This window comes from Solenopsis invicta, chromosome 4, assembly GCF_016802725.1.
Source record: "Solenopsis invicta isolate M01_SB chromosome 4, UNIL_Sinv_3.0, whole genome shotgun sequence".
NCBI classification, from domain to species: Eukaryota; Metazoa; Arthropoda; class Insecta; order Hymenoptera; family Formicidae; genus Solenopsis; species Solenopsis invicta.
Window position 1 is genome coordinate 18,874,423 of NC_052667.1, and position 23,379 is coordinate 18,897,801.

Consider the following 23,379-nt stretch of genomic DNA (forward strand, 5'->3'; position numbering starts at 1 on the left):
AGTTGATCAATACCCTCAATCCTATAACATACAGCTAGGTCATTGAAATCAATGAGGTGTAACCTTTTCTAGACATTTACCGTCGAGTATATTAATGGCAGATTGTAAGTTAAGTAGTTTTTTATTGCAAATAGTGTCAGTAAACTTTTTCACAGGAGCATCTGATAATTAAAGTATATAAGAAATTAATTTACAGTGAGCAAATCTATCAAATGTATAATGGTTTGACGACAAAAATCCTAAAAAATCTGTCTTCTTTAAAGTTGATTACTTGTACAGTACGCGGTATCGCCAATAAACGAACGTAGCATTTAAGTGAAAAACTTCTTATAATTAAGTGAAAACTGCATACAATGGAATAAAAGGTACAGCAATATAAGATTTTTGATTTACATGAATACTCAAAATTGGTCTAGAGACAAAAATAAATGGGATGCATTTTTTGATAATGCAATTTTTTATTCCGCAAAAATTAATACAAAAACTTAATATTAATTATTTTCTCCTTTGAAAGCAGATTTGATTTGTATTTGACATCTGCGACATGGTGTATTTAGCGACAAATTTGATCTGTGTTTGATACGAATTTATAGACAATTTGCAGCAAATAGATCTCAGGATATGTTGTCAAACTCGTTACATTGCTATTGTTAGATGCTCTGGTGTTGTTGTCAATTTGACTGCAAAATATGTTCTTCAGATTTGTTTTTCACATTAGAGACTATAGGTGCAATCCGTTATTCACTCAGAGTACTGAAAATTTATAATATATGTAACGTGAATTATATTTTCAGTACTCACATTGAATTTCGGAACGCGGCCTACATAAGGGATACTGTAAGCCCTCGTTTTGAGATTATCGTTGGTATTTGTTTCCCATTTGGCAACATCCTACAACTAAAATATTTGCTAGGTACCTATGTGCGTTGACGAGTTTATGTTTCAATCTCTTATAAACCGAGACAAATATAAAAATAAATTTAAAAAAAAGATATAAAAATAAATTAAAATAATTTTATGTTTTATGATTTGTAGACAATTCCAATATGACGACGATTATGAATTCATCGACGATCGACTGAAGGTTAATAATGGCGAGTACGAAGGTCGCGGATTTACTAGCCGTTCTTTCAACGATCCCATCGCCAAGCGAATGAATAAGTTTTCGAAGCTTAGTGAGTATACCAGACCGCATTTCCGGCCTACCGAACGGACCACCAGTTTAACCACTACCCCCTCGAGTACGACAACCTCTTCAACTTCGTCTTCGACATTGACTAGCGCTACGATTCTCGCTACGGGCAGCACGTCGTCCTCGACGATTCCCACATCTACTGTCACCGTTAAGAACACGGATGAGGTCAAAACTCAAGCTTCTGTAACGTCAACTTCTCCAAAGTTTTCAAATGCCACTACCAAAATTACTGAGAGCAATTCTGTAATAAATAACACGACGACGACGACAACAACGACAACGACATCTCCGAACATTACCGTAACTCAAATTGTTAAAGAACAAAATTTCAGCATTAACGAAATTCTCGAGCAAAACGAGAGAATCAATGAGGATCTGGAAAAACCAGAAATAGAAGTGGTAGCATATTCACAAAAAACGATAATCGAAGAAGACACGACCCTTGAACTAGCCGGAACGACAACAGATGTCCCTATAGAATTGTTGGTCGATCAAAAAGAGGAAGATGAAGAAGTACTTGACGCTGTTACGAAGTCAACATATGAAGAACTTATAGCTGTAGCAAGTCATGAGCAACAACAACAGTTCAGACCACGTCCCGAGTATCGGCCATCGAGTGTAGTTGAGGCATCGGTGAGTACCGGGGAACAGCTTTATCAAGACGTTGCAGCGAAGGACCAACAGGAGCAACCAGTATTGAAGTTTAGAGGAATGTGAGTACAATTATGAGCTTTAGAATTTTTTCAGGAGGGGAGGTTTAGATCAATTCTGTTATTATAAATAAAGCAATTATCAAAAAAGTAATTCATAAATTGCTTTTTTTTAGATATTGCTTTTTTGATAATTGCTTTATTTTAGAGCTTAAAATATCTTCTTTTAATTTTGAATTGAAAAAATATTGGGACTTGTAAATATAATTTTTTTTCCTGAAGAAAGTATAAGCAAAATACACCTAGTAACCTAGTAAACACCAAGTTACAAATAATACAATTGTTAATTGTAATTTTCCACGCAACAATGTAACTGTTATATAACACCCTCGTTCTATAACAGTTACATTATTAAATAAGAAATTACAATTAATATTTGTACTACATGTAACTTGGTATCTGCTGGGCAGTTAAAGCTTCTACTTGCCGCGGCCATATTAAAGTCGTGACGTCATAAGCAAAAAATCACACATAAAAGTTTCCGACGCAACGTGGCATTTGTAAATAAAGAGAATTTGAATAAAACAAAACAACAAGATCGTTTTAAAACACTTGTAAAAATGGACCTAGACTATTCTTTTTCCGCCTAATAGTCAGTAAATAAACGTAAAAAGCACTTGAAGTAAAGCTTATTCAAACAGGAAAACACACGGATAGCTATTAAAAGCAATGAAAAATATGCTTTTATGTATAAAATTCAAAGAAACTTTACTTGTAATTCATTTTTACGAATTTATCCTTACGAAAAAGAACTATTACCGGCTGTGTGATTATTACTGGTGGCTCTGTAATTATCAAGGCAAATATTATTGCCTCCATAATAATTACTAGTAACAGAATACAGACATATATTATTTGCCTGTTGGATATTATTAGAAAGACCACTGCATATGTAACAACTATTGAGGGTACGAATTACACGCATCCATTACTGGATGCCGCTCATAATTAATTCTATTATACAAGGTGTCCCAGACCAATGTATAAAGATTATCACGATGAGGTAGAAGGGATTAAGAGAAATCATAAAGTCTAATACCATTTTGCAATATTTGCAATAATTTTCAAGTAATAAAATATTAAAATCAGACAAATAAAAGCGCGCAGAAAGACAAGCGGTCACTCGACTAATAGCGTTTTTCACTGGGAGAACTGGTGCGCACTGAGTGCGCACTCGCTACGGGCAACGTGTTTCACTGAACGTTTCGGTGCGCATGAAACCGGTGCGCGCTGTTTCACTGAGAAGGCTAGTGCCGAATTTTTGCCCTTTCGTGCAAAATTTCGGCACGAGCTCCCAGAGACGGTGCCAGTTCAGTGCAACATGGCTACGCGGGACGCACGATTAGCAATTGCATTACTAGATTTGCTTTCTTCATCATCATCTAGCAGTGATGAAGAAGAAGTATTAAAAAATCCACGGAAAATTCCGAAAATCAAAAATTTTGTTCAGGTGGTGCATAACTTAACGGATAAAGATGTAAATACATCTGTTTTCATGGTTTCTGCAGATTATATTGTATTACACGTGAAGCAATAATATATATTGTATAAATATATAGTATCAATAATACAAATAATTATCAAAATATTTAAGATAGACTTGGTAGTATTAAAATTAGAGAATAAAACGTAGGAAATGCGAGTCAAATGCGGTAGTTGGTGCGTCAATAATATAAATAGTAAATATATTTCGCTATCAGTACATAAATGTGAATACAAATAACGGACGCGTTTCGACTTTCTTTGAAGTCATTCTCAACGATAATTTTAAATTAACAATTAGCATATATGATTTTGTTAATTGAAAATTATCGTTGAGAATGACTTCAAAGAAAGTTGAAACGCGTCCGTTATTTGTATTCACGTTTATGTATTAATAGCGAAATATATGTATTATTATATTGACGCACCAACTACTGCGTTTGATTCGTATTTCCTACATTTTATTCTCTAATACAAATAATTATATTATTAATAATTGTATTATTAATTATATTATTATTATTACTATTATTACTATTACTACTATTACTATTACTATTATTATTATATTACATTATTATTATTATTTTTAATCTAATGGAGTCTGTGGTACTTACCAATTAATTTTATTATTTTATTAATTTTATTATTATTTTTATTAATTAATTTTATAGAAATTTATCAATTTCTCTTCTAACATGTGCATTGAATAACCTCAAAAACCAAGATCATAAGTATATACTTACTCTTTAATTTATTATATAAGTCCGTTTCAAGCGGCTCAAGGGTTAAAGTTAATATTTCAGTATTTATTCTAAAAGAAATACACAAACTAATCGATCCTTCCATATTAAATTACAAATTTTTGTGATGCTAATGTTCAAAAGGTATCGAATATAATGCGCCATAAAACTGCACGGAAAATAATGGACGTGTTTAGCTGAGAGTGCAAGAAACTCGCACTGTCAGTGCACTCGGGCAGTGTCGCCTGAACTCGGCGAGTTTCCAGTGCGCACTCATTGTCAGTGTCGCCCAGTGAAAAACGCTATAAGCCATAGGACCGCGAGTCTTGGCGCGATACGGGGGCATGAGAAAGCGGTTCGGTGCCAAGCTATCTTTTCCCTCGCCGTGTGTCATTTACCATAATCTGCAGTCGGGCCTTGGTGGGTGGTCCTACGGCTAAGGCGAGCAACCGCTTGTCTTTCCACGCGCTCTTATTCCGTTTACTTTAATATTTTAATACTCGAACATTATTGCAAATGTTGCAAAATGGTATTAGACTTTTTGATTTATCTCGATCCCTTCTACCTCATCGTAATAATCTTTATACATTGGTCTGGGACACTCTATATAATATGAGCAGGGATATTGAAAATATTATTGTAAATATAAAAACTTAAAAATTTTTTTTTATTATTTAAAAGTTTGAAATATTTTTTAAAAATAAAGCAACAAAATATTTTTGTATAAAAGATACAAGAATAATATAAATTCGATTAAATAAATGTTTCATAAATATATAGTATAAGTTATTTACATATTTAATATAAGTTATTACTTTTAGTATTTAAAAAAATTTTTATTGAACGTTTTTAACGTTTAAGATATTTAAAAATTAATATTCCATATTGTCTGCAATAAATAATTTTCTACAATGTTAAAAAAACAAAGTGAATAATATAACGTACAATAAGTTACGTACTATCAACGTTATTTTTTATTTAGAAGCAAAGACTTTTAATACAAAAATGCTAAAACAATAATTGTTTTTTATGTTTACATTTTTTTACATTTATATTTTTTATTATAAACTTATATTTATAATTCTTATTACAAATTTATATAATTCAATCAGTTTCTATGTTGTTTACAATAGGTATTATGCGTTGCTTATTACAATTAATATTGTTTGTGAATAAACAGAAATATTAATACATTTCTTTTTAATTGCAGAAGGAAATACATATTTGATAGCGTGTTTTTTCTATAACCTATATAATCCTACTAGAGAATTATAAAAATTTGACAACTGTAGTATTTGCAGTACAGTAATTATTATACATGTATGTGTTCCGCCATATGTAATAATTTCGAATGGAATTACAGTAACCACATAGATTACAATATTCAGCGAGTGATTTTCTTTTCGTAAAAGATAATACGTGATCTGTAACAAAATATAACATTTTTTTAATACAATTCGAAAGTGATACATATATGTTGTAACATTAAGAAAATATATTAGAAACTAAAAAGTTTAAATTTCCATATGAAGAACATATTGTTTCGTAATTTTTGTTTTTATCAAATATTTTTTATAATTCGGTTGATCAATTTATAATTTTAAAAAACTTTTATAGTAGATTACCTTTCATTGCAAGAAATTTATTGCTGGTGGACAATGATTGTTTTTGTATTGAACTTTCTATTGAAATCTTATTATTTGAGCAAAGCAATATAGTTAATTTAAATATGATATTAAACCAGAATGCCTTTTACGGTCGCAGCTAGATCTTCGTGGTTGTATTATTTGTGTGATTTTATATACTTTCCTCAAGTTTAATGAATTACTGCGCGCCGAATTAATTTTCAGTCATAACACAATTCTAAATTGAACAAGATTAAGTAATATCACGTATTATTAAATATTCAATAATATTTAAACCTCCCCCCCCTCCAACTGAAAAAACTGTAAAGAAATTATTGCGAAAAATATCATCACAGCCTCAGTGGTCGAGTTGGCTAAGACACTCGTACCGGAGATTCAGGAGGTCCCAGGTTCAAACTCTGGCTGAGGTGATATTTTTTGCAATAATTTCTTTACAGTTTTTTCAGGGGGGAAAAGGGTTAATATTTAATAATACGTAATATTACTTAATTTTGTTCAATTTAGAATTGTGTTATAACTGAAAATTAATTCGGCGCGCAGTTCATTAAACTTGAGGATAGTATATAAAATCACAAACAATACAAGCACGAAGACCTAGCTGTGACCGTAAAAGGCATTCTGGTTTCATTTGTATTGATAGCAACAGTCAAAATATCTGTCTCTCTCTACTTTAATATGATATATTCGATCAACAAGAAATCACATCATCGAATATTATCAAAATCTTACCAATATTTACAGATGCTTATTAGAAAAGATTTATCCGCCTAAAAAAAAAATTAAAAATGTAAAAAGAAGCGCCAAGTATATCTTTTTGTAATATAAAATCAAAACTACAATGAATAAAAGCAAATATAATATCATCAAAAAGAAGTGAAATTAAAAATATTGCAAGTATATTTGTTACCAATGGGTAACAATTGCAATTGACCACCAGCCAGTTACAGTTAGTCCGGGAGGTAATGACACAAATTTTTAACCAATATCGACAAAGTTGATTTCGTTTGTACAATTGTTTTCGTGTTACAAATGAATAAAATGACCGTCAGCCCACGATTCCGCGGGACGGGGAGCTCCCACAGTGTCTTCAAATAGTTTTTTTTATTATAACGATTAAAGTATTGAAGTTAAGTAAAATATGTCTATAATCTTTATTGTAGAGCTTATTACGAGCTTCATTTTTTGTTTGACTCTTTTTTTTGTAAAATAAATATTTTTGGAAATAATGAAAAAAAACTGTTTTTTTTCTCTAAATATATCTCGAAAACTGTACGAGAACGCCAATTAATTTATAAGGAAAAATTGTTTAGTATCTTTGCCTCTATAACATGTATCAAGGTCAACATGATTGGAACTGAGCCCCCTATACTACATAATTACCCTATTTTTTCACATATTAGTATGAATGACTGATGCACGACGTTCCGCAGTTGCCGCGGCTGACGGTATCCTTTCAACATTTCATGTTGTCAATAATAAATACAAGAATTTTCAGCTTTGTCAATATTAACTTTTCGTTAATATTAACACTTCTTTTTTTACATTGTTGAAACACTGTGGAAGCCCCTCGTCCCGCGGGATCGTGGGCTGACGGTCATTTTATTCATTTGTAACACGAAAACAACTGTATAAATGAAAATCTTTGTCGATGTTAGTTGAAAATTTGTGTCATTACCTTCCGGACTAAGTGTTAAACAGTGGAAAAACTTTAGACACTAGCCGCTCAAATAACTGTGATCAATCGCAACATGGTCAAATGGGTTACTCCCGTACCGACGAGCAGCAAATTATGTGACAAATAAAATTAAAAATGGACAATCTCTAGCAGCAGCTTACTTGGCGCGCCCGTTTTTTTTTTATATAACTAATACCGTTAAAGTTATCTTTTATACATACACACACACACACACACACACACACACACACACGCGCGCACGCACGCACGCGCACGCACACACAAACGCACACACACACACACACACATCAATTTAAAATATATAACGTACACTTTAATCATTATTTACAAGATTTTTTTAATAATGATTAAATCAATTTTCAATACAGGCATTGGTTGGAATATAGTCTTAATAATGAAATTAATATTTAACAAAATTAATCCAAATTCCAATATATCAGGATTGTGCAGAAATTATTTAGAAGGTCTTCAACAAGATAACATTTTGGTATTAATGTCATGGCCTCCTCAAAGTCCTGATCTAAACCCTATAGAACTTTGGTGGGACAAACTTGATCAGCGAGTAAAAAAAGAAGTTCCAATATCTCAACAACATCTCTGGGATATCTTACAAAGAGAATAGAACAATCTTGAACGTAAAACGCTTACAAAGTTAATTGAAAAAATGCCACGCATTGTCTATGCAGTATTATGTGCTAAAGAGAAATATTTTGATGAAAAGAAAGTTTGACTTATTTCATATAATGTTTATTTATCCATTACTAGTTTATTTATCCATGTTGCAGAAAGAATAAATGTTATAATGCATTCTGATTTATTTGTGTTTTCATTTATTTTACAGTATTTTAAGCCTTTTTTCAAAAATAAAAGAGCTGTCCAAACTTCTATGAGCGGCAGTGTGTGTGTGTGTGTGTGTGTGTGTGTGTGTGTGTGTGTGTGTGTGCGCGCGCGCGCGCACGCGTGTGTATGATATTTGAGAAAAATGTATAAGATATTCATCGAACTATTCTGTACAGGAATGCCTGTCCCGTCAAGGAAGAAGTAGTAGCCCCGTTCTGGGCCAATAATACTCGCGGCGAGGTCTTGGCCCTCCTCAATTTGTACCCCTTTGAGCAGTATGTCCATTGGGAGAAGTGCACGTAAGTGTTATTATTCCTGAACAAGTACTAATGTGAGCGTAATTAAAAAATTACGAAAGAAAATAAATTATTATTCATAATTTAATTTATATTTCTCAGATTGAGAGGAATCTGAGACACGTATACAAAGAGAATTTTGTCGTAGAACAACTTTGAAAATCATAGTAATCACGGGACAAATAAACTTCACAGAATTTTACTATAATTTTTAAAAATTTTGTAAAATGGTACCAATATTAATTAAACTACTTTATGTTATAATTACAATTAAATTTTAATAAAATTTTATAATTTTATTAAAACCGAACTGTATTTTTCACAAGTTTACTAAAAGTAGAATAAAATTTTTTTAAATTTATGTTGTTTCAAGTCTTTCTTAATTTTAAGAGTAAATTCTTTTCTTATAACATTTAAATACTTGTTTTTCTTGTCACATTATACTCTTGTTTCATTTGTTTCTTTTTTCTTGAATTTTATAATTTTTATCAGGCACGAGAACAAGCAAATGTATTGCCGGGACGGATGTAGATGCGAGCAGCAGTATCGACTGCATCGGCTGTTAGCTTATGATCCCAACAATGAGTGCCGAGGCATTTTCAGCGACTGGTTCAAGTTTCCCAGCTGTTGTGTTTGTCGCTGTTACGATCTGCCACTGGAATTTCGGGTGACTGGAACTTCGCGTTCACCACGCACCTCACACAAACGACGAATCAAAGTGCAATCGCCAACGCGAAACCGTTACTCATGATCTAATTGCCTTTTGGCTGGCGGGCTGCCAAATACTGCTGCATGTAAGTTGAGGACGATCCACTAGATAAGATCCTACATAAAATTCCAACAAGTGCAGTACAAATTAGTTTTTTTTTAATTAAAAATCTTGCAATTCAGAGATTCTAGATTTAATATTGATATTTGATATTTTTTACATAAGAGAAGATGGTGCAAGACAGGGTGGAGAAGTAAGGCGGGGAAGTATCGCGCAATTCAAGTGCAGGAATCACAATCAAGCATACGCGTTAAATGTGGCCTCTCGGTTGTTAAAAGTTACTTATGAGGTAGCGAAGTAAGCAGCTGCATTATTGAGTTAGATCATATATTTTATATTTTCTTGTGATTTTCTTATAATTTTATCTCATTTTTTCAGTTTTGTCATTGGTATTAAATTATAGTAGTTTCTCTGGGAATGCATACGTTCTTGAGACAAAATTTAATAGGCTACAAGATAACAATGTTATTTTCTACTTTTGTAAATAGTGTTTAGAAAATTATTGACATTACATACATTTTGATATTATTTTGAATAGACGAGAAAGGATAAGATAGGATAGAAGAAGATAAAATAATTGTGCGCAGCGAGATTGTGCACGTTCTGTCTGGCAAATGATCACAGCCACTCGCAGAGCAATTTTTTTCTTTGGACAATTAATTATCCAGACAGCCAAATAATTGCAAGTTGTCGGCACTTGCCACAAATATTCTCATAATTATCAGCAAAGCAATTTTAACAGAAAGGGGTATCTTCTTATCGGTACTTCTGCCAGCAACAGTTTCCAAAATATAACACGGCAAGTTCCCAACAATCCGCATTATACTTATCACTTATTATTAGAAAGAGAAATTGTTGCTCACATGTTGCTGACATGTTCACAGATTGCTATAAACAGTTTTCAAAATATAATAATGGCAAAAGTTCTCACCCATACAGCACACTAATATTATATCAACATCTCAGCAATATTTAATTGCAAGATTGCAAATATTGCAGCAACATTATAAAATATTGATACAATATTAATGAGACATTGCAGCAATGTCTAGTGTTTTTTGAATCAATATTTTATAGATATTGATTTCAATATTGATTCAATATTGACTCAATATCTATTCAATGTACAAAAAAATTTCTTTGAAATGTAAATATTAATTTGGTTACACCACATAATTTCAATGCAAAACAATATTTTCATAATATTTTAAAAAACATTTTTTGTAAAAAAAATCTCGTGAATTTTCTCTCGGAAATTTCCAAGTGGCCACCCATCCAAATCGTGACCACGGTGGATGATGCTTGATTTCTGCAACTGTTGCGAACTGGATCCTTCGTGATGACCTGTGAATACTTTATACTAATACGTATGTATAACTGATAGATTAGACGAATATATATCGAAAAGTTGAAACATGTATAATTAAAGCATAATATTTATATAAACATATATAAAATTATAGTTTTTTACTGATTTTCACAAATGCGGAATAACATTTGAAATCATTTTTCTGTCATTTGTATAAATAAGAATACAATTAGAAAAAAGTCAATATAACACAATAATTAAATTAAATATAAAAAAAAAATTTTTTAACATTAAAAAAGCATTTAAAAAGTATTGTTTGATCATTAAGCTGTAGATCAAGGTTTTTTACCCATAGATCTTTTTCGAATATCGATAATATTTATGTTTCTGAATTTATACAGATTTTTATTTTTTTTCCTCCAAAATAAAAAAAATATCCGTAATAATTTATTTAATGTTGCTTCAACGTTGCAGCAACATTAACATTTAATGTAGAAAAATCAATATAAATTCAATATTGAAAAAATATTCACACTTCAACATTCAACATTGCAATGTTTCTATAATATCTTCGCAATATTGCATTGCAATTTGCAATATTGCTACAATGCTGCTGCAATGTTCTGTGCTGTATGGGTCAACAATTTATTGCAGATGAGCTGCAATAATTGTTCCACATTTGCTCGTCAATAAAACTCAGCATATGTTTACTAAAACATTCGCTTATTAAATAAAAGGCAACGTAATAGCAATTGATGAGGAATTTAATCTGTGCAATGATTTGCTTTAGATTGAGTTTTTACATTTTGTTATTTGGGTTAGCGACGCTAGCGACATGAACAGTCGGGTATTACCTGAGTTGTGTTCAGAATGAACGTCCAGGTGCACCGAGATATCCTTGTTTAACATTCGGTAAACAATAAAGATAAAATGATATCTGCACCCGGACGTTCATTTTAAACACAGTTCTGAATGCTCACCTGTAATGATTTTAATATCACTTCGGTTGATAAAAGGTTGACAAGAAAACCTGTCTGCTAAAAGAAATAAATCATTGTAGTATACAAAACAACATAATCAAAATAAGGTATATAAGTCAATAAAAAAACATTAATTCTTTGATACGTGGATCTAAGATATTCGACACAATGGGTCTGAATTGCGCATAGAATATAATTTATCCTTGTTGTTCATCAAACGTTAAGCAAGGACAAATGCTCTATTACATTTGATGCACGAATTCGGAACGTATCCAATGTAACATTTTCTTAGATTATGTTAGAAAAAACATTAATTATTACAAAATATGAAATAATATTATAAAAACTGCTATATTACCAGAAGATTGGGCACGTTCAAGTCGGCAAAGCGGCTAAGCTGTTCGGCGAGCGATTAAACATAAATCACAAAGCTTAGCAGCTTTGCCGACTTTCTACTTCGTTTTTAAAATGTATCCCACCTTGCCTCGTTTTACCCCACTTATAGGGATAAGATAGGGAGAAATACCTTTTTTTAATTTTTTAAAAATAAATTTTGTAATTCGCTAAATTCTCTAAAGATTTTATTTAACGATAGTTACATTGAAAGATTGATATCCAAAAAAAATTTAAGAAGTAAAGATAATTCGTTGATTTTCTAGCTTTAATTCATCAATAAACATTAACTACTCCGTCTTGCTCCATCTTCTCCCCCTATACGTTTACCAAATACTTTGTTTCATATATTTAAATTATATAATTAAGTTATATAGACATATATTTATAATAGAATAGATATGTCTGTATTCCCAAATATTTAAAGAGCCTATTTATGTACATTGTTGAGTTATTTAATGTTTTTCAATAAGTTATTCTATAAACAGTAACGATGATATTTCAGAGTCCTTTCGAGACTTACCTCCCAAGGAAAGTGTTATTAAATTTATATTAATAGTTTTTTTTTATTGTACACATATATGAAATGGCAGATAAATTTTGCTATAATCTATCAAAATAATTTGTACATAATTTTGTTAGTCTAACATATAAATGAAGAGTTTCTTAAAAAGAACCCAAACAAATCTAAAAATTCAAATTTTCAAGAAACAAATAACTTCTTATATCTTTAAACTATTCATATAAATATGATAATTTTTTGCAAACATGTAAGAGATGAAAAATACAGTTGTAGAGTTTTATTAACATTTTGGGGACTTATTTGAAAGAAAAAATAAAAATTGTTTAGTCTGATTAGATAAAAATTAGATTAGTCTGATTCGTGAGTGAATTTTATATTTATTACCCACTAACATGTAACATTTATCATTTTTAATATAATATTAATAATGAGAAATCCAAAAAAAGAAATATTAGTTAAAGTTTCAGCAATTTATAAATTGTTCTTAACAAAAACATTTTTTTATGGCTTTTATATCTCTTTGTATGAATGACAATAATATGACAATTTTTCTTCGGATAATAAATATAAAAATAAATTTTAGATTTTAATATTTTGAGAACCCATTTAAAAAATAGAAAAAAATAGAAATTTTTGAACTTGTTTGATTCTTGCAAAAATTCTATATTTATTGTCTATACTTATATTCTTGATTTTTGTTTTAATTCTTGCCGAAATAAAATTATTCACGATATGACAGAATAATTTGGGGCTATAATATATTTTTTTAATGTTTGGTTTTTGTGGGAAACTCTTTAATTATTTTTGATAATTAAAGTGTACAATAAAATAATAAACCAGGATAATTAAAAAAAATTTATACTTACATTACTTAAGACAGATATGTAATCAGTTACATAAATTTAATAATTTAGGTTTAATTTTTCACGATAATAATATTATAAATCTTAATTCTTAAAAAATTTTTTTATTTAAGTGTCTTTTTTAATTATTGTATATTTACGACAATAACAAACCTAAAAAACTTGTAAATTAAAATAATTTAAGAAACAATCAAATTGTTGTATATTTTTGATAACTTTTACATTTCTTTTTAAGAGATTTTAAGAGATTATATACTATATATAGGGAAGAGTGGACTAAATCGGACTGTGTCCCAAATAAGACTTTTTTATTTTTAATGAACAATTAAGCAGATTTGCGTGCCATTTATAATACAAAGTCCTTATAAGACACAGAACATGTAACAGCAGTTTAACAGTTCTTTGTCATAACATTCATAAAATAGATGCAAATATGTATTTTCAGACATCGTGCAAATATTTTTAAAAAAAGGAAATTCTTGTAAATCATTATTTAAAAGATGTTAAAATTTTGAAAGGTAATAGATTTAAGATAATTAAAGAGTATAGAATTAAAAAATATCAAGCGTTTTGTGATCACATTTGCGGTTTATTGTAAAATTTGTTCCAAAACTCGAAAGGACTCGTGTCTAAATCGGATTTTTATATCGGAATTGCAACCTGATCAGAGTACTGGTAATCGGTCGACTACATCTGATCCTAAAAGTGTTAAATTAGTAAAATATTATGAGCCATCAGACTCGAAATAATTGGATTTTATTGGTTTCAACTCTAATTATATAATAACGTTATGATAATACACGTCTGGTAAAAGTCTAATTAATTGTCACTAATATTTTTCTTTCTGATAAATTATTTTTACTCTCAATTTGCTCGTTTTTACTCAATATTAAAAAAAATTAAGATACATTAAAATCTTTTAAAATTCTATCTAAAAATCGCTAAAAATAGAATCCGATTTGGACCAGGGGGTTGTCTAATTTGGAACAAGCGGTTCAAATTGAACTGAAAAAGCGTTTGTTTTTTTTATATTTTCCATTGTAGTTCAACATAGGTGAGAAATACATCAAAATGATCTGTAATAAAAATGAAAAGAACAAAATTATCTTTCAAATAGCACCTTCGGTTTTGCGCCAGACTTTATTTGCGCCTTATAAAGGGCAAAAATTGCAAATAACTCCGATTTACCCTACTCTCCTCTATACCAGGTATGAAATGCGGATTTTTTTTCAAACAAAACACGTTAATTTGGAAGAATGATAAAAAGTAATTTATTCAAAGTATGCTTCATTGCTAGTTATACATTTTTTCCATCTTTCGGATAATTTGTGGATACCACGTAAAAATCTTCCCCTTTTACCGCGAACCATTTATCGAGCCATTTTTTCACATCTTCATACGAACCAAAGAGCTGCTCAGCAAGTGCGTGATCCATCGATGAAAACAAGTGGTAATCGGAAGGAGCCAAGTCTGGTGAGTAAGCTGCATGGGCTAGCACTTCCCAGCTGAGTGCTTCTAGCGTGTCGCGAACCGGTTTTGCCGTATGTGATGGAGCATTGTCATGGAGAAAAATAATCTTGTGTTGCGTTTTTCGATATTCTGGTCGTTTTTTGAGTAGCAAACGGTTCAAATCGATCAATTGTTGTTGGTAGCGTTTGGTATTAACCGTTTCACTAGGCTTTAACAACTCATAGACAGCTATTAGACCACACCCTTCTGGTCCCACCAAATACAGAGCATTGTCTTCCTGCCAAAACGATTTGATTTTGCGGTTGATGTGGATGGTGCGCCTGGGTCTAACCATAATCTTTTGCGCTTGGGATTTTCAAAATATATTCACTTTTTATCTCCAGTAACGATACGATGCAAAAACGACTTTCTTTTGTATCATTCGAACAAAATTTCACGTGTGTTTTTGCGCCTCTCCATCTGCCTCTCGCTCAACTCATGTGGTATCCATTTCCGGTCCTTCTGAATCTTTCTCATCTCTCAGGCGATTGGACTAATGCTCAATTGCTCTGCGAATTGTTTTTGTATTTTTGAATTGTCTTCATCCAACAATGCTTACAATTCTACATCTTTTTTTGGTGGTTTTCCGTGTTCCTTGTCTGCAACATCGAAATCACCACTTTTGAAACGCCGAAACCATTGTTCACACGTATCTTGCGATGGAACTTGTTCACCATAAGCTTCTCAAAGTAATCGGTATGATTCAACAGCAGTTTTCTTCAAATAAAAACAAAAAATGAACACGAATGATTTTTTCTTTATTTGGCACAAATTTCGACATAGTAAACATAGCAAAACAATACTATGCAAATACTTTTTCAATGTATCACTTGTGCGCGTTGACTCTTGTTGATAGCACAACAAAATGGTATTTACGTCAAATCTTTATACTACACACTGCGTTAGTGCACCATCTGTTGTCTCCAAATCCGCATTTCATACTTGTACACCTGATATACCCAGCAAACACAAAATTACAGTTATATAAATGTTAATTGTAATTTCCCTTTCAACAATGTAACTATTATATAACAAGTGTGTTATACAACAATTACATTGTTGAGCGGAAAACTAACATTTATATAACTGTAGTTTTTCATGTATATTCACACACAGGATGTTTGGCATATATACATGTACTGATGAAAGAAAATTTAAAGAATAACTGTAGATGATAAAATAACAAAAATCAAGAATAACACGAGAGTAATAAAATTACGAGGAATATTTTTTTATAAACTGTAAATGTTTATAAATATTCATGTATTTTGAGTACCTTTTATGTAAATATTTAAATATTTATAATTAAAAATTGAAGTCTTGAGGCTTCTAACTCCTCGCGCAACCATATTGAAGTCGTAACGTCATAGGAAATAACACGTAAAAATTTCCGCAGTGATGTTTGTAAATAAAGAGAATTTTGATAAAACTGAATAATAATAAGATCGTTTTAAAACACTCGTAAAATGGCCTCTACTATCTTTTTCTTCCCTCAAAATCAGCAATAGTTGTAAAACTATGAAGTAAAGTCTATATTCAGGCAGGAAAACGTACGGTTAAGTTGAAGTTTACGCCATGGCATTTGTAAATAAAGAGACTTGAATAAAACAATTATGAGATCGTTTTCAAACGCTTATAAAAATGGGTCTTGACTATTCTTTTTTCGTCTAACAATCAATAAATAGTGGTAAGAAGCATGTAAAGTGAAGCCTATTCAGACAGGAAAACGTATGGACAGCTGTTGAAAAGAGTGAAAAATATACTTTTATGTATAAAATTCAAAGAAACTTTATTTTGTGGTTCATTCTTACAAATTTAATAAATACGCGACAAGTCACATTTTCACAATAAAACATAATAACGAAATGACATGCAAGACAAAATTTCATCGTTAACTTGGCACGTTTTACGCAGTTCTAATTCTTTTCACGACAGTACGTCACTACCGTCAAAGTGGAGTTCTTGACTGAGGAATCAGGATCGAGCCTTGTGTTATTTTTTATTTTTGTCTTATTTTATTATTCAAAATGATTTCTTGAGTTTTTATCGATGTGTTGCTGAACAGTCTGTATTTATTCTAATTATACAGTGGTGATCAAAATATAGAGCCATCTACATAAAGATGAATGCATTTATTTATTATTTCTTTTATTATAAGTAACAATAAAATAAAAATTTGTTTTTAGTTTTTTATGTTTAAAATAAAATTTAGTATTTCATAAAATTTATTATTTAAATAATATATCTAATAAAATAAATTTAATATAAATTTAAACTTTAGTAGAGAACTTATTTGACTGTGAAAACATATATAAACAAAGTGCCTTTAATGGTCATAGCTCTTACAAGGGAAGGCCGCGACTTACAGAAGAATGATTGTCAGTGGCACGGCGCAGTGCCCGGGGTTAAAAAAATCGTCATACTTACAACGGTCTCCAAATAAAACCGTTTTGTTGTTTTTTTTTTGGTCCAGAGTTTAGAACTTTAAAAAAAAAACTGAAAGCTATAACGATATTATAGGTGCTAAAAATATTTAACACGTTACACAGTGGGCCAAAATCCTGAAAAGCTGGCCAAAAGTAAAAAAAAAATTTCGAATTTTCAAGAATATCATTACATTTTTTAAAAGAGAACTAAATTCCTTATTAAATGTCGCCAACCCTAAAATTATATCTCCTCTACCTGAATTTTCAGTTCAGTTCAAAGTTGTTCTTCGTACGGAACAGACGTGACAGTTAAGAATAACGAATATTTTATACCTATAGTCTTGTGCGCTTATTTCGAAAACGAAGTGAGCAAATTCAATTCTGCAAAATGGATTCTATTCCTAGAGGTAAGTATAACAAAAGACGATAGTAACAAAATCTTTTTATACGTCTTATATATAGTAGATTTTGAAGTTGAACTTAAGTCAGTAAGAAATCAGATATTTTGAAAGAATTCAATTTTCAAGTAGCCAAATAGTTATGTATTCCACCATATTCCAAGATGTTATTAAAACCATCTTTTAGGTTACACTTCTCTCTTTCAAATAAAAAAAAAATTAGCTGCCCGTATCTGCCCCTCTGGTTTTGCGGCAATTTTTTGTACGAGCGCTCTGCGCTGTGAGTTTCGGTATCAATCGCTAGCAGCATAGAATAAACAGATGCTGCGGCATTCAGGTAATCGTTCTGTCTGTGGATCTTTTGTTATTATACGATTATACAGTACTATCAAAAAATATCTTAAATAAAAGAATCAGGTACAGTATTGCCGACAAGTTAAGAAAATATTATTTTTGACTTTCATATGATTAATGGCCGAATTAAAAAAATACTATAACGTTAGAACAAAAAATTGTACGAATGTATAACAAATATATAAAACATTGTATAAAATTATAATATATTGCCAATTTTTTCAAATAAAAGTAATAAAATAATAACTTAAAAATAATTAATTAATTAATTATAATTATTTTAATAATTATTAAATTTTAAATAATTATTTAATATTTAATAATTATAAAAATAATTATTATCAAAATAAATATTTCCAAAATGCAATTATGGATAAAAGATATATTAGTTCCGATAGTAGATCTTCAGGAACCGACACTGAGTCTGATATTCATTGCGATTCTGATACTGAATTGGATTTTTGTTTATAAAATAAAAATGTGTTTATATTGTACGCAAAATATATATTTTATTTCTTTTTTTTATTACCGACCTCGAAAATCTCAGGTATCAAATTTTGATTACATTAAATATATTTAAAGTACATGTATCCGCCATATTGAATTCGTCATTCTGTTTTTTTGCAACTTTAAGTTCAAATTTGTAATTAACGACCTCAAAAACCGCAGGGTATCAAATTTTGACTACATTAAACATATTTAAAATACATGTATCCATCATATTGAATCCGCCATTTTGTTTTTTGCAATTTCCATTTCAGATTCGTAATCAGCGACCTCAAAAACCCCAGGATATCAAATTTCATGCAAATCGAAAAACGCTTTCATATTTTGGCCATCTTTTCGGGATTTTGGCCCACTGTGCGTTAAGCCGGTTTTACGTACCGTTCCGTTCACGCCACAGTTAGTTGTCAAGTGGGCCTTTCTGGGCCGCTCGCCGATAGGCGAATCAGGGTAGAAACAGACGTCAGGTAACGTCGCCTAAATTAAATGTTCAGTCTCACAAGTACGTAAGGACCGACATGCGCGCGGCGATAACAAGAACGAAAAATCTGCCGCTGATCTGTACGGACCGGCGAGGCCTGAACGGACAGTCTAGCGCCGGTTCCTAGGGACCGGCGTGACGCTTAACATGTTAATCGTCATTTTCTCGAGAATGACTAATTTTTGCAACTTACGACTTTACTGTAGTAAATGTGTGAGTGAATACTTAAACACCTATAAAATTTTATTAAAATCAGTGATGCACTGGTCGCGGCCTCCTCTTATTAGTGCTGAATTTTATTCGTGTAATTTACCTCAGTGAAGTTAGCCGGGCAACTTCAACGTATCGAACTTTAATTAATTGCATTCGTTTGGTGGTCGTTTGGTGGTCTTTGGTAGTCTAGTCCGATTGTTTGGTGGTTAGTTGTTTTCCTGTAAAATAAAGAAGTAATTTTCGGTGTGAAGTTAGCCGGACAATTTTTATTTTTCAACCGATTTAACTCAAACAGGGCTCATTCGACGCGGAATCGTTTGGTGGTCACGAATATCGCGATGAAAACGTTTGGTGGTCAATCGTTTTCCCGGAAAATAGAAAAAACCGTACGCTCACGCCATGGGTTGCATGAAAACGTGACCTAAGCTGTGTAATTTGGTGGATAAATATTATTTTTCAACCGATTTAACTCAAACAGGGCTCATTCGACGCGGAATCGTTTGGTGGTCAACTGTTTTGTTGAAAAATATATGTACAAAACCCATATGCCCACTTTTTTATTCATAAACGATTCGTTTTATAACGAACGATTTCAAAAATAGGTACCCAGGACGCGATGTAAATCAGCCAGTAAGTTATTGCTCCGGCTGTCACGATATATTTCATCATCAACTCGTATGCAACAAGGTCCGTGGATTGGCGCTGGAGGGGAAGGAAGGTCGTTGCATAGCCGCCATTTTCGAGACAGCGAGTCAGTATTAGTGTACGTAGGTACTACAGCTATTAGTTGTGTGAGTGAGCGAGTGTGCAGTAAAAGTATGGCCGCCGCCATTTTCGTTCCACATCGTTGAAGTGGATGCAACGACCTTCCTTCTCCTCCAACGCCAATCCACGGACCTTGGTATGCAATTATGCGTGCTTGCCATACAAAATTTTGTATGGCAGGCACGCATAATTGCACACGAGTTGATGATGAAGGCTGCGGTCCATTTAGTACTTCTGAACGCTCTGAATGCTACGCTCTAAACGCTACGCTATGATCGGTCCACTAGTGTTACCAATATTACAATCACTATACACAAGTGGACCAGTTTGTAGCAGTTGTAGCACTTGAATCAATTAGCCGCGGTTTATCCAAATTTAATAATGGAATCAGTTCCAATTTTAAGTAAATGTTTATAATACATTCAACGATATAATATCTTATATATATGATGATGAGAAAGAAGAAATAGAATTTTGCTTAATGAGTTATGAATCGAAGAAAACGAAGAACGCCTAAAATTGAAGGTTATGTAGAATGTATTATCCCATCTCTCACTGCTATGGAATTCAAGAGTCATTTCAGGTAAAGTCATAATTTTAATTTATTTTTTCTCGCGTAGCAGAAACAAAGAAAGTTAATGATAATAATTCCTATTTATTGTCAATTGATATATCATGTTTAAACATGAACACAAATACGGCCCCAAACAAACTATTGATGAAGCCAACAGCGGTTTGAGCGCGAATCGAAATACGGCTCAAGTCGTAATTTCCCGCCAAATATTTAAACGCTCCAGCTAACCCATCTCCCGAGGTGAGGCAGTTAGAGCGAATCGAGAGCGAAAACGATGACGTATTGATGACGTAATAAGAGCTATTGGGAGCGTTTTGAAGCGTCAAATGGACCAGCCATGAAATATATCGTGACGGCCGGAGCAATAACTTACTGGCTGATTTACATCGCGTCCTGGGTACCTATTTTTGAAATCGTTCGTTATGAAACGAATCGTTTATGAACAAAAAAGTGGGCATATGGGTTTTGTACATATATTTTTCAACAAAACAGTTGACCACCAAACGATTCCGCGTCGAATGAGCCCTGTTTGAGTTAAATCGGTTGAAAAATAATATTTATCCACCAAATTACACAGCTTAGGTCACGTTTTCATGCAACCCATGGCGTGAGCGTACGGTTTTTTCTATTTTCCGGGAAAACGATTGACCACCAAACGTTTTCATCGCGATATTCGTGACCACCAAACGATTCCGCGTCGAATGAGCTCTGTTTGAGTTAAATCGGTTGAAAAATAAAAATTGTCCGGCTAACTTCACACCGAAAATTACTTCTTTATTTTACAGGAAAACGACTAACCACCAAACAATCGGACTAGACTACCAAAGACCACCAAACGACCACCAAACGAATGCAATTAATTAAAGTTCGATACGTTGAAGTTGCCCGGCTAACTTCACTGAGGTGTGTAATTTTATATATCTCTTTTCAAGTTCGCCAAACTGTACGCCGAACAAATTTTTCGGTAACCTAACACAGCTATAACTTAAATAAGAATTAATAATATTACGTTATAAAATTGAAAATCAATTTAATAATGAATTAAACTTCAGTATTTTTATTAATTGTCCTTTCCGATTCTAAATTTTCTTTTCTGATTCTATTTTCCTGACCACCACTGTATATGCTTTGCAGTTATTAGTAAATATTATATAGTACGCAATATATACTGTTGTAATAGATATTACAAACATTACATCATTAAATGTATTATATTTGAACGAAAAATATATATTCGATATAATTTTATTACAAGTAGGTGAAGGCTCGTGAATAAAATGGGCGAATCCCGATAGTAGTACACCATCACTCACAGCGGCCGATACCTAGAGTTTTTCTGTTGGTTGGGTTAGATAAGTCGATAAGATGATTGGTTGGTGGGCTATCGCACCGTGCGGTATCGGATTCCGTCCGAATAAAATATACGCCATATTTGTATTTCTAATTTTTTTCTATTTTTATACTCATCATTATTCACATATTCTTAATAATTAAATCATCAATTAAGGGGATGCTAAATTTAAAATCGAATTTTCTCGACGTCGGATTTTTTTTTCAAGTGAGAGTTAAATGGCATGTTGTTGTGCGCAGGGCGAAAGATAAGAGAAATATTTAATTCATCGATTGATCAATCGCAAATGCAGCTTTTATAGAACTTGTATTTGCACATAATGCGATTGATTACTCGATGAATTAAAAAACTCATCCATAGCCCTAAGATCAAACAAACAGATTAACGTTCTTTGTCCAATACATTCATGAATACATCATCTGCTCTTCGAGTTCTGCGCTATCTAACGCAAAAGCTCACCTATTGTTAGACACAATTACTACTCTATTTTATTACTGTTTATTTTTGCTAACTTAAACGTATACGTGTGAAACGTAATTCAGGAAAAAATTTGTTTGTTAAGCTTTTGAGCACAGTTTCACAGGTTCAGACTTGTTCTTGAATATTATACAAGTCTCGGATACCTCATTTTGAATGTATGAGCTATGCTGTGTTCGGGAATACACGCGTGCCTTAAAGTATTGTTTTATCTTTGTTAACTAAATGCTGAACAAAAATAAAATAATACTTATTATTAGAAACATTCGGTGTGTATTCCTGAACGCAGCCCTACAGATCTTTTGTTGCATAGGGATTACTACCTCAGGTGAATATCGTATGACAGCTGCACGAGTCGAAAGTGAATTTTTAATTTTTTTTTTCGATTTTCTCATAAAATCTAGTTTTCCAAGATCTATTTTGTGCGTATTTTGTTTAAAAGGTTTTTGTGATCTGTAAAGCCGGTTCAAAGATTTTCCTTATTTGCGAAATGTCCTCTGGTTTAGCATCCCCTTAATCACTAATTAATTCATTGGGTTTATCAAAATAGCATACCTGTGTTTTTGTTATATTCGATTTTATTTTTCTTGCTTCCTTTACACATATACTTCTGATTTACAATGTTGTACGTTTCTCTTACAAGGAGAAAGATTCACAAACAGTAACGATCTTTAAAACGTTAATGCTTCTGTTACTTTTCTTTCTCGTTTTGTGGGCATTCGCATAACGCTGAATATAATTCAACAATAAAACCGATTATCTTGTCGTACATTCATTACGGTATTACAAATGTTATATTTTTTATATCCCGTCGTAATATGTATGTACATATTATATATAATACATATATAGGATGTGTATTATGTATTTTTTCGGATCCGA

At 31.8% G+C, this 23,379-nt stretch overlaps 1 protein-coding gene across 6 annotated transcripts in view; it reads left to right on the forward strand.

Annotated features, from left to right (window-relative positions):
- The window catches only part of LOC105202540 (protein spaetzle 4), a 115,298-nt gene extending 93,560 nt beyond the window's left edge, over positions 1–21,738 (forward strand). For 4 of the 6 annotated variants that reach the window (XM_039448579.1, XM_039448578.1, XM_039448580.1 and 1 more), the window contains 3 exons: positions 1,036–1,908; positions 8,489–8,611; positions 9,101–10,825. In XM_039448579.1, coding sequence (XP_039304513.1) covers positions 1,036–1,908; positions 8,489–8,611; positions 9,101–9,359 — 1,255 coding nt within the window. In that variant the 3' untranslated portion in view covers positions 9,360–10,825. Of the gene's footprint in view, positions 1–1,035; positions 1,909–8,488; positions 8,612–9,100; positions 10,826–21,454 lie in introns of those variants that run through there. The other 2 variants (XM_039448581.1, XM_039448582.1) reach the window with 2 other exon arrangements.
- The last annotated feature ends 1,641 nt before the right edge of the window (positions 21,739–23,379 follow it).